The 15,637-nt window shown below is 40.5% G+C and overlaps 1 protein-coding gene across 3 annotated transcripts in view; it reads left to right on the top strand.

Annotated features, from left to right (window-relative positions):
• Positions 1 to 13,724, top strand: part of LOC309687539 (A disintegrin and metalloproteinase with thrombospondin motifs 2-like) — a 145,406-nt gene extending 131,682 nt beyond the window's left edge. For all 3 annotated transcript variants that reach the window (XM_082502587.1, XM_082502586.1, XM_082502588.1), the window contains 10 exons: positions 606 to 739; positions 821 to 944; positions 1,452 to 1,532; positions 1,627 to 1,790; positions 1,930 to 2,086; positions 2,170 to 2,305; positions 2,482 to 2,689; positions 2,797 to 2,926; positions 4,273 to 4,359; positions 7,592 to 13,724. In XM_082502587.1, the coding sequence (XP_082358713.1) occupies positions 606 to 739; positions 821 to 944; positions 1,452 to 1,532; positions 1,627 to 1,790; positions 1,930 to 2,086; positions 2,170 to 2,305; positions 2,482 to 2,689; positions 2,797 to 2,926; positions 4,273 to 4,359; positions 7,592 to 10,464 (4,094 nt within the window). In that variant the 3' untranslated portion in view covers positions 10,465 to 13,724. The remainder of the gene's footprint in view (positions 1 to 605; positions 740 to 820; positions 945 to 1,451; positions 1,533 to 1,626; positions 1,791 to 1,929; positions 2,087 to 2,169; positions 2,306 to 2,481; positions 2,690 to 2,796; positions 2,927 to 4,272; positions 4,360 to 7,591) is intronic.
• The last annotated feature ends 1,913 nt before the right edge of the window (positions 13,725 to 15,637 follow it).

The following is a 15,637-nucleotide window of genomic DNA, read 5'->3' as shown; positions in this document are numbered from 1 at the left end:
GTAGCTGGGGAGACCTAGGTCTAGGCATGTCTGCTTAGACTGGTGATTCCTCAGATAAGAACCAGAAAATAGAGGTTATATATTTTGTTGTTTAGCCTCTGTAGTTCTTCTTCTCCACTGTAATGTGTGTGCATGTGTCAACTGCCACAGAGCAGCAAAAGACTTAGAACACTGAGGAGGGATTTTGTACATTGTTTGTGCATTCTCAGTCCAACCTGACAAGATTGTGTTTTCTCCACGTGATCGAACTGAGCAGTTTTGTTGCGTGTCTCCCACCTGTTTATTAGTGTCAACGGTCCAAAAGACAAGGTCTCTGGATTGTAGCCATCTGTAATAAATGTGATGAAGTAGGAGTGTTCGTTCGCACTCGGACTATCTGCCAGGCTTCATCTCTGGGGGCTCGTGCAGTTGTAGTATGACTCACTCAGACAGACACAATGAGACAAAGTGTCGTGCTGACTCACAGAGAGCTTATTCAGAGCATAAAAATAATCGCATGTCGGTTGTAAACATGAAATCTTCTAGTCAGACCACAGGGGTGACTCTGTGACAATCACTTGGATAGTGGTTTTCATTCTCTATGTTCATTTTTGTCCGCTTTCCAGCTAGCAAACGCTGCTACCTGCATTGTCAGTCCAAGGAGACCAGAACCGCAGTCTTCACGGAGACAGTGGTCCTGGATGGTACGCGGTGCTCATACAAGGACCCACACAGTGTCTGCGTGGGTGCGGAGTGTAAGGTGAGGGGCATGCGCGTGGAAAGACAGCCGCACACGTGCTGAGATCAGCATGTGTCAAATTCTAAGTTTCTTTATTAACAGAAAGTGGGATGCGACGGAGTGGTCGGCTCCTCGGAGCAGGAGGACAACTGTGGAGTGTGTGGAGGTGACAACTCCAGCTGCAAAATCTTCAAAGACACCATCTCACGTAACGCCAAGAAACAAGGTAACCCACTAACACACTGAATAACCCTTAATTTGTTTCATAGAGGAGACTTGACTCAGTCCTACCAGTCTAGCAGCCAGCTGTCATTCTGGTAAGCATAGTATAAACATTTGACTGGACTCTCTGTTTTTATTTTATCTTTTGGTTAAACATCGCCCTCTAGAGCAAGGTTTTAAAATTGCCGCAAACCTCAGTAAAAATCCAAGCTCACATGTTTCCATTTGAGCATTGCCAAGAAGTTACGTCAACAATCACTTCATGACCTAATATTTATGACAGTATTATCTAACCCTTGGTGTTGGGAGAGTTACATGTTATAACAGCGAAATTCTCAGAATCAGATGTTTTCCCTGGATGAAAATAATCACGACTGAAGGGATTTTCAGTAGTGCGCAAGGGTATTTAATTGAAATTAGAAAGGGAGCTTTACTGGCTTTGGTGCAGTTCTTTGGTATGAAACAGTAAAATTGACTTTTTGGCACAAACCAGATGTCTGTTTTATTTCAGGGTTCTTTAAAGTTCTCGAAATCCCCCGAGGAACGAGGCACTTACTGATCCAAGAGCTGAAAGCCACCTCGCACACTCTAGGTATTTTAAATTCGAGCTTCTTTTTTCTTCCGTGCCAGATACTGGAATGTAGATTTGCTCGTTGCAGTGTTGTCAATTTTTCTCCCATCTGCAGTGGTGAAAAATGTGGCATCAGGACAGTTCTTCATAAACGGGGACATGGAGAAGCCAGAATCCTACTCGGTCATAGAGAAGGGGGTGGAGTGGGAATATGAGAATGACAATGACAAGGAGACCCTTCAGTCAACCGGGCCTCTCAGACATGGAGTTCTGATCATGGTGTGCAACAACATGACTTTAAAATTGAATCTATAGTTACCTAAATTTCATAATAATCTCATAATATCACATTTTGTGGTTGAAATTATGCATTATCTTGATTCCTTCATTAATTTTATGATGATCTGTCGGATTTTAGATGAAATTACACGGGGATGAGGATGTGAATTTGTCGTACAAGTACTTGATGAGAACAGACTCTGACTCTGGAATTCAGAACAACATGCTAGTGGAGGACAGCGCTTATGAATGGGCCCCAAAGAAATGGTCTTACTGCTCCAGGCCTTGTGGTGGAGGTACAGTAGAACAAAGAAAATTCTCACAGTGAAACCGTTGTTTCTTTGACTTATATGATGTCCGATTTTCCACCCTTTTTTAGGAAAGCAGTACCTGCGATACGGCTGCAGAAGAAAAGTCGACAGCAAGATGGTTCATAAAAGGTTCTGTAACAAGTCCAACATGAAACCGAGAGGTGACATGAGGGACTGCAACCAGAAGGCCTGCCCTCCTCCCATGTATGTATTCACATGAGAAGCACAACATCTGTGAAAATGTGACTTACAGTAGGAATCCACACTCGGATTAAAGCAACTTTTTCTGCATTCAGGTCGCCCTTTGTTCTCCTTTGTGGTCGATATGTTTTGATGTCCCTCGATGCTCTTTCCTCTCTTTGCTGTCATATATTCTCCAGCTGGGTGACGGGCGAGTGGCAGAACTGCAGCAAGCCATGTGGAAAGACGGGCATGCAAGTCCGATCGGTGAGCTGCGTCCAGCTTTCGGATGACAACACAACACGTGCTATCCACAACAAACACTGCAACGACAACCGACCAGAGTCGCGCAGATCCTGCAACCGATTTCCCTGCCCCACCCAGTGGAGAGTTGGACCGTGGTCACAGGTATGTGGGCTAAACTAGAGCCTTCAAGATGCTTGCACTTTATTCACATTTTGTAAGTAGTTTGTGATGATTTTTTTGCATTGTGTGTTTATTTTTTGTATCCCTAGTGCTCAGTGACATGTGGTAATGGGACCCAGCAGAGACAGGCTTTGTGTCACACCAGGGACAACACCATCGGCCTGTGTCTCGACAGTAAGCCAGACACCATAAGAGTTTGTCGCCTGACACCGTGTTCCAGTAAGTGTTGTGCGAGCCCACCCGTGAGTATTTTTTATAGGTTTAAAATGTCCAGGGTACTCACTTCATTAGGTACACCTTGCTAGAACTTGGTTTGAGCCCCTTTTTGCTTTCAGAGCTGTCTTAGTTCTTCATGGCACAGATTCAGCAAGTTGCTGGAAACATTTCTCAGGGATTTTGGGCCATAATGACATGGCAGCATCACACAGTTCCATGATGTGATCTCCTCATTCCGCCACATCCCACAGGTGCTGTATTCGATTGATATCTGGTAACTGTGGAGAACTATTGAGCACAGTGTACTCATTAATATATCCAAGAAACCAGTTTGAGATTATTTTAGCTTTGTAATATGGCACGGTATTTTGCTGGAAGCAGCCATCAGAGAATGGGTACACTGCTGTCATAAAGGGATGGTCATGGTTAGTAATAATACTCAAACTGGCTGTGGTGTCGCCACACCTGAAAAGTGATATAAGACGGATGGATCCATGCTTTCATGTTGTTTACACTAACATTTGACCCTACCATCTGAATCCTTCAACAAAAATTGAAACTCAACAAACCAGCCATGTTTGATGTTTTTTCAGTCTTCTGTTGTCCAGTTTTGGTGAGACTGTGTGACTTGTGGAAGCACCCAGTGTGGTCTTCTGCTGCTGTAGCCCTTTTGCTAGATTTAATGTGTTATGCATTGAGAGGTATTCATTGCATACCTTGGTTGTAACAAGTGTTCATTGGAGTTACTGTTACCTTGCTATCACTTTAAAGCAGTCAAAAGGCATCAACAAAGCATTTTCTCTCAGAGAACTACTGCTCACTGGTTTTGACCATGTGTACATGCATAAATGCATTGAACTGATACTTGCATTAATGAGCAGTTGAAAAGATGTACATAATGAAGTGGTGCTATAGATATATTTTGTTTCTCTCCATGTAGAACATGCAGAATTGGAAATAGATTACATTCAGTTTTTAAAAAACCAAGATGGTAACACTAAGGGTATTCCACAAATCAGTGAGGGGCTGTGTCCATTTATTACATGTGTTGTGACCATGTAATAAATTGTCACAAGGTCACTGTCATTGCATGTAAATATGTCAGTTCAAACTGAACCGATTTTAGTCGTAGCTTCAGCTGAAATGTCAGAGACACATTCTGGAGGCGTAATATATTTAATAAACAGATAAAACTAAACTAGATTTAGCCCCTGGCATCAGTGTAGAAGCTAGGTGTGATGGATGCTAAAAGAATTAAAAGGATAAGGATGAAAAATTGTTACATATTGCTCATGTTCCCTTATAGTCGTTCTTAATGTTTCCATGCCTCTCTCCATGTTTCTCTGCAGAGGGCCCACCAGACCTCAACAAGAACGGCAACATTTTGATCCAGTGGCTGTCACGCCCCAACCCCAACTTCCCGAAGATCTCCTCACGTAAAACCTCCCTCTATAGTTCCCAGCCTGGCCTCCACAGCAGCAGCTGCAGCTGCATGTCTGTCCTCTGCTGGGCCCTGCCCATTTCTGTCCTCCTGTCCCTGCAGGGCCGGCCCCGGCTGGCCCCCTGACCCGCCCCCTGCCCCAAGCCTTGTGCCTGTGCCACGCCCGTGAGCGAGCGGCAAAAGCTTTCGCTTCTCTTTTGGGTGGGGGGGATGTTGTCTCTCTCTCTCTGTGTCTGAGACGGCTCTGACTGGGGGAGGTCTCTGGCTCCTGCGTGTGCTAGTTGGTTCTCTCTTGCTCTCTCTCTCTCTCTAACTCTCTCTCTCTCTGTCTCCTTTGTGGAGCATTGTGTTGTAACCGCTGGCCAGTCGAAAACTCAAAAGATGAACAAAAAATTTGATGTGAAAAGGATTTCGTAGTGGCAAGGCGAACAAGTTTTCATTGGCATCTCCTGAGATGTGTCGAAGAGCCGTTCACGTGCGAGGGGACCCCCCCCCCCTCTGCATTCGGCGGCCGTGATTTGCGCGAGCTAGCTGCGTGCTATCATGCAGCTGCGCTTTTTTCTTTTTGTAGCGCATTGTCAATGTGGGGGAGAAACAGGTGTCAAAATAAACAGAAAAGGTATAAATATCTATATAGAAAAAATATATATATATACATATATATATAATATGAAAGCTTTACTGTGAATGTGATCTGAGGACATCTTTGCTAAAGTGCTCATCTGACATATTGGTTCCATTTGGGGATGAGAGTGGTGTCTCATCCCACGTTCCATTCTCAGATTGACAGGAACTCAGCACAGAAGCAGGAAGTGAAGTCAGTAAACCTTTTGATTTTTGTGGGAGGGTCTTCTGAGGTGACGACACAAAAAAAAAGAAAAAGAAAAGAAAAGAAAAAAGAAGAAAGAAAAAAAAAAACAGGGTAGTTTGACCAATTGAGGTTGCTTCCCATTTCACCTCATCATCAGCCATCCTCTCTTTGACTGTTATACAAAAGTTCAATAAATGCAGCTTATTTGTGCTTGCAGACTTTAAACAAATACATCTATAAATATATTTGTATTTATATATAACTATAAATATAAATCTATATGAGTAACAATAATATTAATAATGTTTTACCATGAATAAGCTGTAGCTTATTTGCCTAAAATCTTTGGACTGCTATTGATCGCTTAGATCCTTGACTGTTATGTGTATTTTTTTATTGATTTTACATGAATACAGATGAATATTTAATAAAGGTAAAGTGTTTTGGGGGAAAGGGTTAGACCTATATTATGCAGGACTTGGTCAGTTATTTGCCTCTCCATTTTCTCAGATGGATCAGTGGTTTACTGTTGCTTCTCGTTTTCTTTACGGCCAGGATCACGTTTTGTCATGCACATTTGCGTCCATCACCTGTGTGTTTGTATCAATCCGTGCGTGAGTGCACTGGTGTGTGTGTGGGTGCGCGTCTTTGTGCATGTGTGTTTGGGAGGATGTATGCGTTAGATGAATGAGCGTCCTTAATCGTTGCGTGATTGTGTGTGTGTGTGTGTGTGTGTGTGTGTGGTGTGTATGGTGTGTGTGTGTGTGTGTGTGTGTGTGTGTGTGTGTGTGTGTGTGTGTGAGAGAGAGAGAGGGTGCTTCATCATTTGGGCTTTTACACATTGCGATCAGATACAGAAATACCTCATAAACTTTGATTTTAGAGCGTCCGATGATCTCATTTTATTTTGGTGAACATTGAAAACATGAACAATGCCTTATCTTGGATTGAATGTAATGGCATTTATCTGTGAAAGAGATGGCTTTACTCATTCAAAGTTTCACTCGGAATAGAGGCAGCTTCAAACCAACGTAACAAACTCACACCCGCCAACCATCAAACCTACCAAGATGATGTTGGACCAATGTCCGACTACTGGGAAGGGTTTCCAAGGGCCTAGGGTATTGACACATGTGGCATCTAGAAAAAAGAAAAAGAAAAAAGAAAGAAAAAAACACTTCAGACTTGTCATTGTATTGTGAACACATATTTCTGTTGTGACTATGTAGCGAGCTATCCAAGGTTTCCTTCTGCTGGAGTTGGACTGTATGAGACCAAGCCAGACCTAGCAGTGCGATACTGTATATAACATTGGTGTTGACTGTATTTAATAATGTTCATGACTGTTATCTTCTTCTATAATATTCTATACTATGGGTAACTGTTTCGTGGCTTCACTGGCCTGCTGCGTGGGGCTGGCTAACGTTTGGCTAACGTTGAAGAAACATTCAGATGGACTACGTGCACTGCGTCTATATGCACTTTGATTTATCAGGGAAATTTTATTAATGTTTTGTAAATGTTTCATATGACACTTAATGTGCCATTCCAGTTTTTACATCAACATGAAAATTATGTGTTTTATTTAAGCAGCAAATATCATTTATGTATTTCATCTTTGTTTGTTTTCTTTTGTTTTCTTTTTCTTCTTCAATCGATAAACAGATTGACTGGTTGATTTCCAAGTAATCAAGTGTTTTACCAAAGTGACTGTGAACTTGTAACTTTCGATACAGTTGAATTATTTTTCTTAAGAAAAAAAATATATCTATATATTGAGAGGGGAGGGCGGGGCGTACATCTCATTGTTTCAGTTCCTGTCATTCTCAAAAGCAAAGTTGTATCAATAAAAATCGTTTTAAAAAGTGTGATCTTTCTCCTAATGGGAATGTTCACTGGTTAGATTTTTTTTGTCAGATTGGTATATACTGCAATAAGAAAGTAGTTATTTTTGACTGGCATGGTACAAAAAGGGTACAAGTCAAGTGGTAGACTTAATATTGAACTGAAAATGTTGCACGTCTGAAAAAAATGAAGAAACACATGAGCAGAAGCAGAATTAGATGAAAAATCCTGATCTCTTATAGGTGCAACACAAGACTGGTGACCCTTATTTTCCCATTTCAGTTGCTCTGGATGAATCTCATCAATGCTCTTGATGTGTGGATTTTTCTCCTTTTTTCTCCTTCCTGCATCCTCTGCTAGTGGTCTGGCTTTACTACTGTACTTCTAACAGCGTGAAACCAACATGTACTTTCACTCACATGTGCATGGATTTATGTCTGCGTAACTTGAGAGTAATGCCAATTTGTAACAATATAGTTTTGTTCACGTTCTTTAGCATAGAGCAATCTCACACACACATATTATCGTAGCTTCTACCTCTCTGTTCAGCTTTCTGTTTTTTTGTTTACAGGCCGTTGTCATGGAGACCGGTCTGTCTTCTGTCGCATGGAGGTGCTGAAACGCTACTGCTCTCTACCGGACTACCAGCGCATATGCTGCGAATCCTGCAGCAATGTCCCTAACATAGTGCCTGTCCCCAGCTCCACCCCCAGAGCCACATCCATCACAGTTACATCTCCTCCAACCACAAGCATCCCAAGCTCTGGCTTCACCACCTTACAACCCTCCAAAGCTGTCATCACATCAGTTTCTACCATTAGTTCACCGTCTACTGCTCATCCTCCTACATCTTCCCCTACAGCTCCTCATGCCACCCCACTGAGTACCGCACAAATGATTACCATTCATTCACCGGCTACCACCAGAGCCCCTGTTTACCCTACAACTTCTTCCATAGCAATCACCAGGGAGTCCACAACCATTCGCAGTGTTACTACATATCCTCTACCTTTGCCTCCTCCAGACATAAACAACAGCACTGAAAATCTGGTGCACACATCTACAAATACACCAGTAACATTTGGTTTGAAAACGGACACAACAACAACCACTCTGCCAATGACCCAGCCAGCAGAAAACAGTAAAAAGACAGACATCCTACAGAACTCCAAGCCTAAGAAGACTATTCCGCCAAAGAAAACCTTGAAAAAGATGAGTCCAACAAAGCAGAATCCAAAAAAGAATACGACCCCGAAAAGCATTCCAGGAAAACCCTCTATACCAAAGCTCAATCCCAAGAAGAAGTCATACAGTACTCCAAAAAAGGTTACCTCAGGAAACACTTCTCCGAAAAAGACTACTCCATCGAGCACTACTCCGAAAAAGACTACTCCATCGAGCACTACTCCAAAAAAGACTACTCCATCGAGCACTACTCCAAAAAAGACTGCTCCATCGAGCACTACTCCGAAAAAGACTACTCCATCAAAGAATGTTCCCAAAAAGACTACTCCAGTAAAAACTACTCTTAAAAAGAATACTCCATTGACCACTTCTCCAAAAAAGACTACTCCATCAAAATCTTCTCCCAAAAAGATTATCCCATCAAACAATGCTCCCAAAAAGACTACTCCATCAAACGCTACCCTCAAAAAGATTATTCCTGCTATCACGTCTCCAAAAAAGACTACTCCACCAAACACTACTCCAGTGAAAAAGACTACTTCATCAAGCACTGCTCCCAAAAAGGCAACTTCAGCAAATAAACCCCCCAAAAAGACTCCAGGGGAAAAAATTAAACCTTCCCCTAAAAAAGATGCTCCACCAAATTCCAATACTCAAAAGAAAACTGAACCAAAGATAAAAGTTACAAAGCACAAGCCACCAAAGAACCCAAAACCAGCACCCAAAAGTGGCTTAAACTCACAGGCAAAGGTTAATCAGAATATATTTAAGGTGGTAAAGACTTTTCCAAAAAAGAAAAAACATCATTACACAACTACTCCTCCTTCAACCAAGCAACCACCAACAGAGGACTTTTTTTCTACTATTTCTTCCAGCATTACCTGTACAACGATAAGCTTCCTTTTCCCTGAGTCAAAAATCAATGTGCCATACAACATTAATAACGTAGAAGTTACAAATGAAACTCCATGTTGGTACCATGACAGCACAAATACTGGACCAACAACACCCAGTACTTTCGATGATCTCGTAATACCCACTGAAAATAGTTTGGTCGAGGATGTCACAATGCCCAGGGAAGCCGTGCCTTACATAGATGTCCCAGTGACTAAAAGCGTTGACGTTTCAGTTACCAGTAGCAACAATCGCGATGGTGGTGACATCACAGTGTCTTACACTAAAAGCGGCACAAACGTATTAACAAAGCCCAAGGTTAACAAGAGTAGATTTAAGGTGGTAAAGACTTATCCAAAAAAGAAAACACATTATTACATAACTACTTTCCCTCCCTATTCAAGTGGGCAGCACCCAATAGAGGATCTTTCTTCTACTATTTCTTCAAGCATTACTGGTACAGCAATGATCTCCCTTTTCCCTAAATCAAGAATCAATGCCCCATATGTCAGTAATAGCATGGAAGCTACAGATCAAACTCAATCGTGGTATGATGACAGTGCAAATGCTGGAACAACAACACTAAGTACTTTTGATGATCTCGTAATACCAACTGAAAACAGTTTTGTCGAGGATATCACAACGCCCAATGAAGCCATGCCTTACATCACTGTGCCAGTGACTAAAAGCGTCGATGTTTCAGTCCCCAGTGATAACAATCCCAGTAGTGATGCCATTACAGTGTCCTATAGCAAAAGTGGCGTAAACTTAAAAGCCAAAGTTGATAAGAGTAGATTTAAGGTGGTAAAGACTTATCCAAAGAAGAAAACACGTTATTACACAACTACTCTCCCTCCCTCTTCAGAAGACAATGGTAGCAATTCCAGTGGTGATGACATCACCGTGTCCTACAGAAATGTGGGCGTGGTCAGTAACACCATGGTGATAGAGGACAGCCTCACCATGGCATTCCCAATCATAAATGGAGATGACATGACAGAGCTAAGCTCTTCATCCTGGCTGGATCAGGCGGAGTACATCCCTGCGAATATACCTGTTGACACAACATCTTCAAACACAGGTACTGCCTCACCTCCCACCACAAATGCAAACCCAACAACCCTCACCACCACCATCTCCACTCTAAGACCTCCACGAAGTGCTGAGAAAAACAGTGAAGACAACTCGATCGATGTTTTTTACAGCAGGGTCATCAACTCGGAGAGCGACATCTCTCAGAACAACTTGATCCCAAAGCATCGGATCAACCTTAGAGAAAGAACCAGGAACAAACGCATTCAGGAGCTCCTAGAGGAGAAGCGAAACTTTCTCTTGAGGATGAAGAGAGGCCACGCAGTACAATAAACCAAGCCTTATCATTTCTCTTATAGAGATGAACACTTTGTCTGAAAACACCGCTTATCTGCCGCAATGTTTTCTAATGGGTAGTTCCACCAAAAAAAGAAAGAAAAAAAAAAGCTGTCATATCAGTCAAATGTTTGCACAGTTGCTTTGAGTAAAGCCCTTTAGGGTACCGATTGCTGCAAATCGCCTTGCCTGTGCACACACAATAAAGAGAAGCAGAAGGAATTTAAAAAAATGTACATCCAGGATTACAGCACTTTACAAAGCTCGGCTTTTATTTCCCTAAACCACCCTTTGTTTTGCTTAAGAATTCAGTGATAATGTAGATTTTAAAAAATGACAGTGGTACTGACACTCGCACGGCAACAAAATCTACCACCTAGAATCCAAATTTTCATCCCATTTCAGATTACAGCCCAGGACTGCAGTTTGCACAGTACAAATATGAATACATTTCAGTTGAGTGGCCTATACGCAAAGCAGACATTTAGCTTCTATTTCACTTAACTGCAAACTAAATTGCAAAAGTTTACACTGGTTGGATTCTGTTGTCATTTCCAGAGCAGTTACTTATCTCTCAGGAAGTAAAGCTACAGTATGACAGTTTGATGAGGGACATTGCCAAATACTTGGTGCTTAAATAGTAAATTATAATATGTCATTAAGGTAAGCAGTACAAAAAAATAACCAGAGAAAAAGAAAAAATACACATTTTTATTAAAACATTTTTACATTCAAGGGTGCTTTGTTTGTCACGGCTGCTAAAAGCGATGTCCCTCATGCATTTATTTCTATAGGAAAACTACAAAAATTTAAAAGGAAAGTATGCAAGGCTTTTTATGGTATCTCTATCCAAAGAAAAACTTTGAAGGCCAGTTTGTTATCTTTATTTTTTTTGTATAAAAGGTTTTGTTTGTGCATTTAATGTGTGGCAACTGCATCTACAAGTCTTCTTGTACAATACATGTATATATGAAACAGAAGTTAATGTTTACTATTTATTAAAGACTAAGTGCCTGTGGTATTTTGCAATCACAAGCGTGATTTTTGTTATTGTGGCACATGACAATACGGACACACAAACCAGCCATGGACTCAGCTATTTGTGAGTAGCCATCAGAATTATTACAAGCTGTCCTTTAATCTATTAATATTCCTTTTTAAAATTGCAATACCTGGCACCAGGTACACATACAAAACATAGAAGCTAATTCCTCTCAACATTGCACTAACATTTCTCTTGCTTTTCTTTATGACAACAAAATCTGATAATGTTAGGGCCATGATTTTTGATGTAATGTTATTCCATCCCAAAGGTCTGATTCTGTTCATCTGGACATAGCGTTTTCAGTGGGAGAAACATTTCGTCACTCATCTGAGTGACTTCTTCAGTCTCAGCTGACTGCAGGTTTCCCCAATCTTATAAACAGTACATTTGCACAATAACTGAAACTAGCACAGCTGAATGAGCAATGGGCTGTGAGGTCAGTTCCTTGATCATTAATATGCAAATTGTCATGACTGTTGATTAATGGCCATGAGTACCATTCACAGAGAGCTGGGGAATGACTGCAATCACAGCACTGTTAGATGGCAAAAGATGTACCCTTAGGCCCCCTCCTCGATTCAGAGATAGTCTGTCCCTTTTCACGTAAATGGCCTCCTCGACTCCGCCCTCAAAGCAGCGTTCCTCCCTGTCTAGAATGTGTACATCCTCATCATTGAAAGGGTGTCCACTGGCCTGTAGGTGTATTGATCATTGATCAGTGGTCTTTGATCAGTGATAATAGCAATTTCATATTAAATATCAAAGAACTGACATCACAGCCCATTGTTCATTCAGTGGGTTGGCTTCAGTTATTATGAAAATGTACTGTTTATAAGGTTAAGGTCAGGTGAGACTGAAGTAGTCATTGGATGAGTTACGAAACGTTTCTCCCATTGAAAACGCTACGTCCAGATGAACAGAATCAACCTTTTGGTATTTCTTACCTGTATAATTGAGCATGCATCAAGACAAATGTTATTACATGTTATTACAATCAGGGTGTTACCTGTGTAAGTAAAGCTACAGTATGACAGTTTGATGAGGGACATTGGTGAATACTTGGTGCTTAGACAAAGTTTAGATGGACAAAATCTAAGTAATCATGGTAAAAGTGTTGGTGTAGCATGACCAGGAAATAAACTGACCTGAACTTTACAAGATATTTGACTTTGGCAACCTCTGGCAACCTTGTATACAACATTTAGCCCAGGACATGAATTACCTTTCCTTTTTCTTTTTCCTTTTTTGTAATTAAGATTCATGACTCTCTTATGTCATATGGGTTTTACTTTGATCACTATAAATTTCATATGGTCTATACTGTACTGGGTGCACAGGCCAAGCTAATAAAACAGCTGCTATGCATGACATTTTGTAACAGAGATAAGCAATTAAAGTGAACTTTTTAGGCTTCGCATTTATTTATTCACATTTTTACTTATTTGCTCTGTCTTATTGACAGTAAAAATTGTTTTTAAATAAATAGCTTATATGAGGAAGTATTACTCTAGCGATATTTGCAAATGTATCTGAAGAGCTGTGAAACTGTGTCTCAACCACTGTGTCCTTAATAATCTTTGTGAAATAATTTGGAAATTTTCAGAATATGTCGGTGCAGAAATGTACGTCCATGAAAAAAATCTAATGTGTGAACAAATTTGAAAATATACACTGACAAAATGCATTTGTTGAGCTGCAAATGTTTACGCATATTTGTGACCCCACCCCACTTAGTGTGCACTGTGCCTCAGTACTTTATATTTATTCATTCTACGCACCGAAAAATCTCTACATACTTGGAAATACGGATTGGGAGATTTTTCTTTTTCTACACACGTCAAAATATGATTACGCAACAAGATTCCGAGAAAACATTTTGCAGAATAATCAACACATTTAGAAATCTCAGTGTGCATCCAGAGTTTCTAATCACATTACAGACACCTGGACTGAGACACACTTACACAATTCTCGGGGGAAACATTTGCAAATTCTGCAACCATAATACCATCGAGCACATACTCAGATTTAGAAAACAAAGTTCAAACTTCACTACAAACGTTCATTTACATGCTCCCTCTGTTCTGTTTCTGAGTTTTTCAAACCTGGCTTGTACAGTCTATCATAAAGTGCCCACGCGACTCTTGCTACAGTCATTTCCATTGTTCCATTGTATCTGTCATCAGAATATTAAATTTACTCATAAATGCTTCACATGAGCATGTGCATCAAATTAAGGCTGCGTGGTCAGCAACGCTGGCTGTCAGATTTCATTTTGTGCCACTTGGAGAGAAACAAAAAGCACAGTGTGTGCTTGCAATGCTGTTAAGTGTAATATTTGTATCCTCGTAGGCTCAGTTGTTGCCCTCCTCAGGTCTGAAAAGAAGAGAAATATTAATTTACAGTGGAATGTCAATATTCGCCACATTCAATGGCATAATGAAATTTATTCATTTGCTCACACCAGTAAATTTTTGGATCAAAATGATTCACAAATGAAAGTCTATGTTGAAAGGCGTTCCTGAACTCAATAGTCAATCAATAGTCCTCCAGAAATCAAAACCACTTCAATAGAGTAAAACATATGGGATCTATTCCAAGTATATGACATTTAAAAGTCAGCATTTTTCTCCTAGCATGGTGTAACATGTTCACGCAGCCTATTAATTGTGAACCAAACATGTGACTTTTTTTTGTTGTTGCTTTTACATCAATTTGACAAGTTTGGTCTTATAACTTATAGCCTGCCATTTCTTCAGAAAGTAATCCTGGATAGCCCCTGTAAGACCAAAATGGTTCTTAAGTTCAATGTTTTCTGTAAGACTTGGAAATTTATTGAACAAAAGAACGTTAAGACTGTCTAACTGACCCGGTTTGACCCATGTTGGTACGATCGATAAAGAAGGTCGTTGAATCTTTCATTCAGGAGGAATCAAATCAGCTGTGGTCCACACGCACACAAACCACATGTGCAAACAGAATCTTTCCCAGAAACTAGCAGCTTTACAGGTGCAGAAGAGGAGTTCATAATGAGACGGGGAAAAGCAGATGGGCGAGTTCCGGGAACACTTCAGTTAACCAGATAAAGAACAAACTAAGTGAGCAAGATGAAGCCCAGAATTACATGTTTATGAAGAGAAACAACATAAACATGTGTAAACCGCCTGGGATTTTTAAGAAGACACCTTGAGGGTATCTGTAGGCAACATTTCCTGTTTGGAAAAGCAACAGCCTTTATTTCCAAACAGGTTTCCTGAAGGATGTGTTTGGTTTTTTGGAGTTTGAGCAAATGTTTAAGCAGGATCTGAACCAGCACTAGTAAAAATATGACTGACCTTAGCTTGACAAGGCCTCTGTAAAACAGCAGAGCGCTTTAGATTTTGTGATAAAGAAAAAGAACTAAAGGCAAAGCAAGTCTTGCTTCAAGCAAAAAAGCCTCTCGAGGTCCAAATCTATATTATTTGGCGACATGAACAAATATGTCTCATGGTGTACTGAGCCTGGTTATTGTTTGTTTGTTATATTTTATGTGGATTCTTTTTTAAAACTGACTCATGGCTTTGGGACTAGCTAGTAAATGACAGCAATCCTGGCTCATTACAGTGCTGTACTCAGTAATGTACTCCACAGATCACAAGTGGTGAATAAAAAATGCAAATCACAGAAAACACCACACAAGAAAATTTAATTAAGTAAGACTTCAGTTAATTGTGAACCATGAATTTGATTAGATTACAGTCATCCACATAAATATGCATTTTCAAACCGGACAGCTTGTATGCAGAATGATGTACGCATTATACACGTGTTATTTCTCTCCTCTTGTTATTTTGTCCACTCCCTATAATTTGATTTCTTTTTCTCAATAATTTGCAAACAACGTTTTCTTGGAAATAATCATCTTTCTGTGGAAAATTGCACTCTCTGCCCTTCAGAGGACAACTGCTGTATCCAACCATTTCCAAGAATCCCTCAGGCAGCACATTCAAGCTCCCTTCAGCCGCAAAACACAGCCATCCTCCTGTGACTGTCTAATTCTTAGTGAATACACAAGTGGTTGTAAATATGGGGCTAATGATGGTGAGAAGATATGCATAAAACAAGACTGAATAGATGTGTTTTACA

The sequence above is a fragment of the Aulonocara stuartgranti genome, assembly GCF_965226115.1.
Source record: "Aulonocara stuartgranti genome assembly, chromosome: 2".
Classification (NCBI taxonomy): Eukaryota; Metazoa; Chordata; class Actinopteri; order Cichliformes; family Cichlidae; genus Aulonocara; species Aulonocara stuartgranti.
Note: the sequence above shows the minus strand (reverse complement) of the source record. Positions and strands in the feature narration are given on the sequence as shown.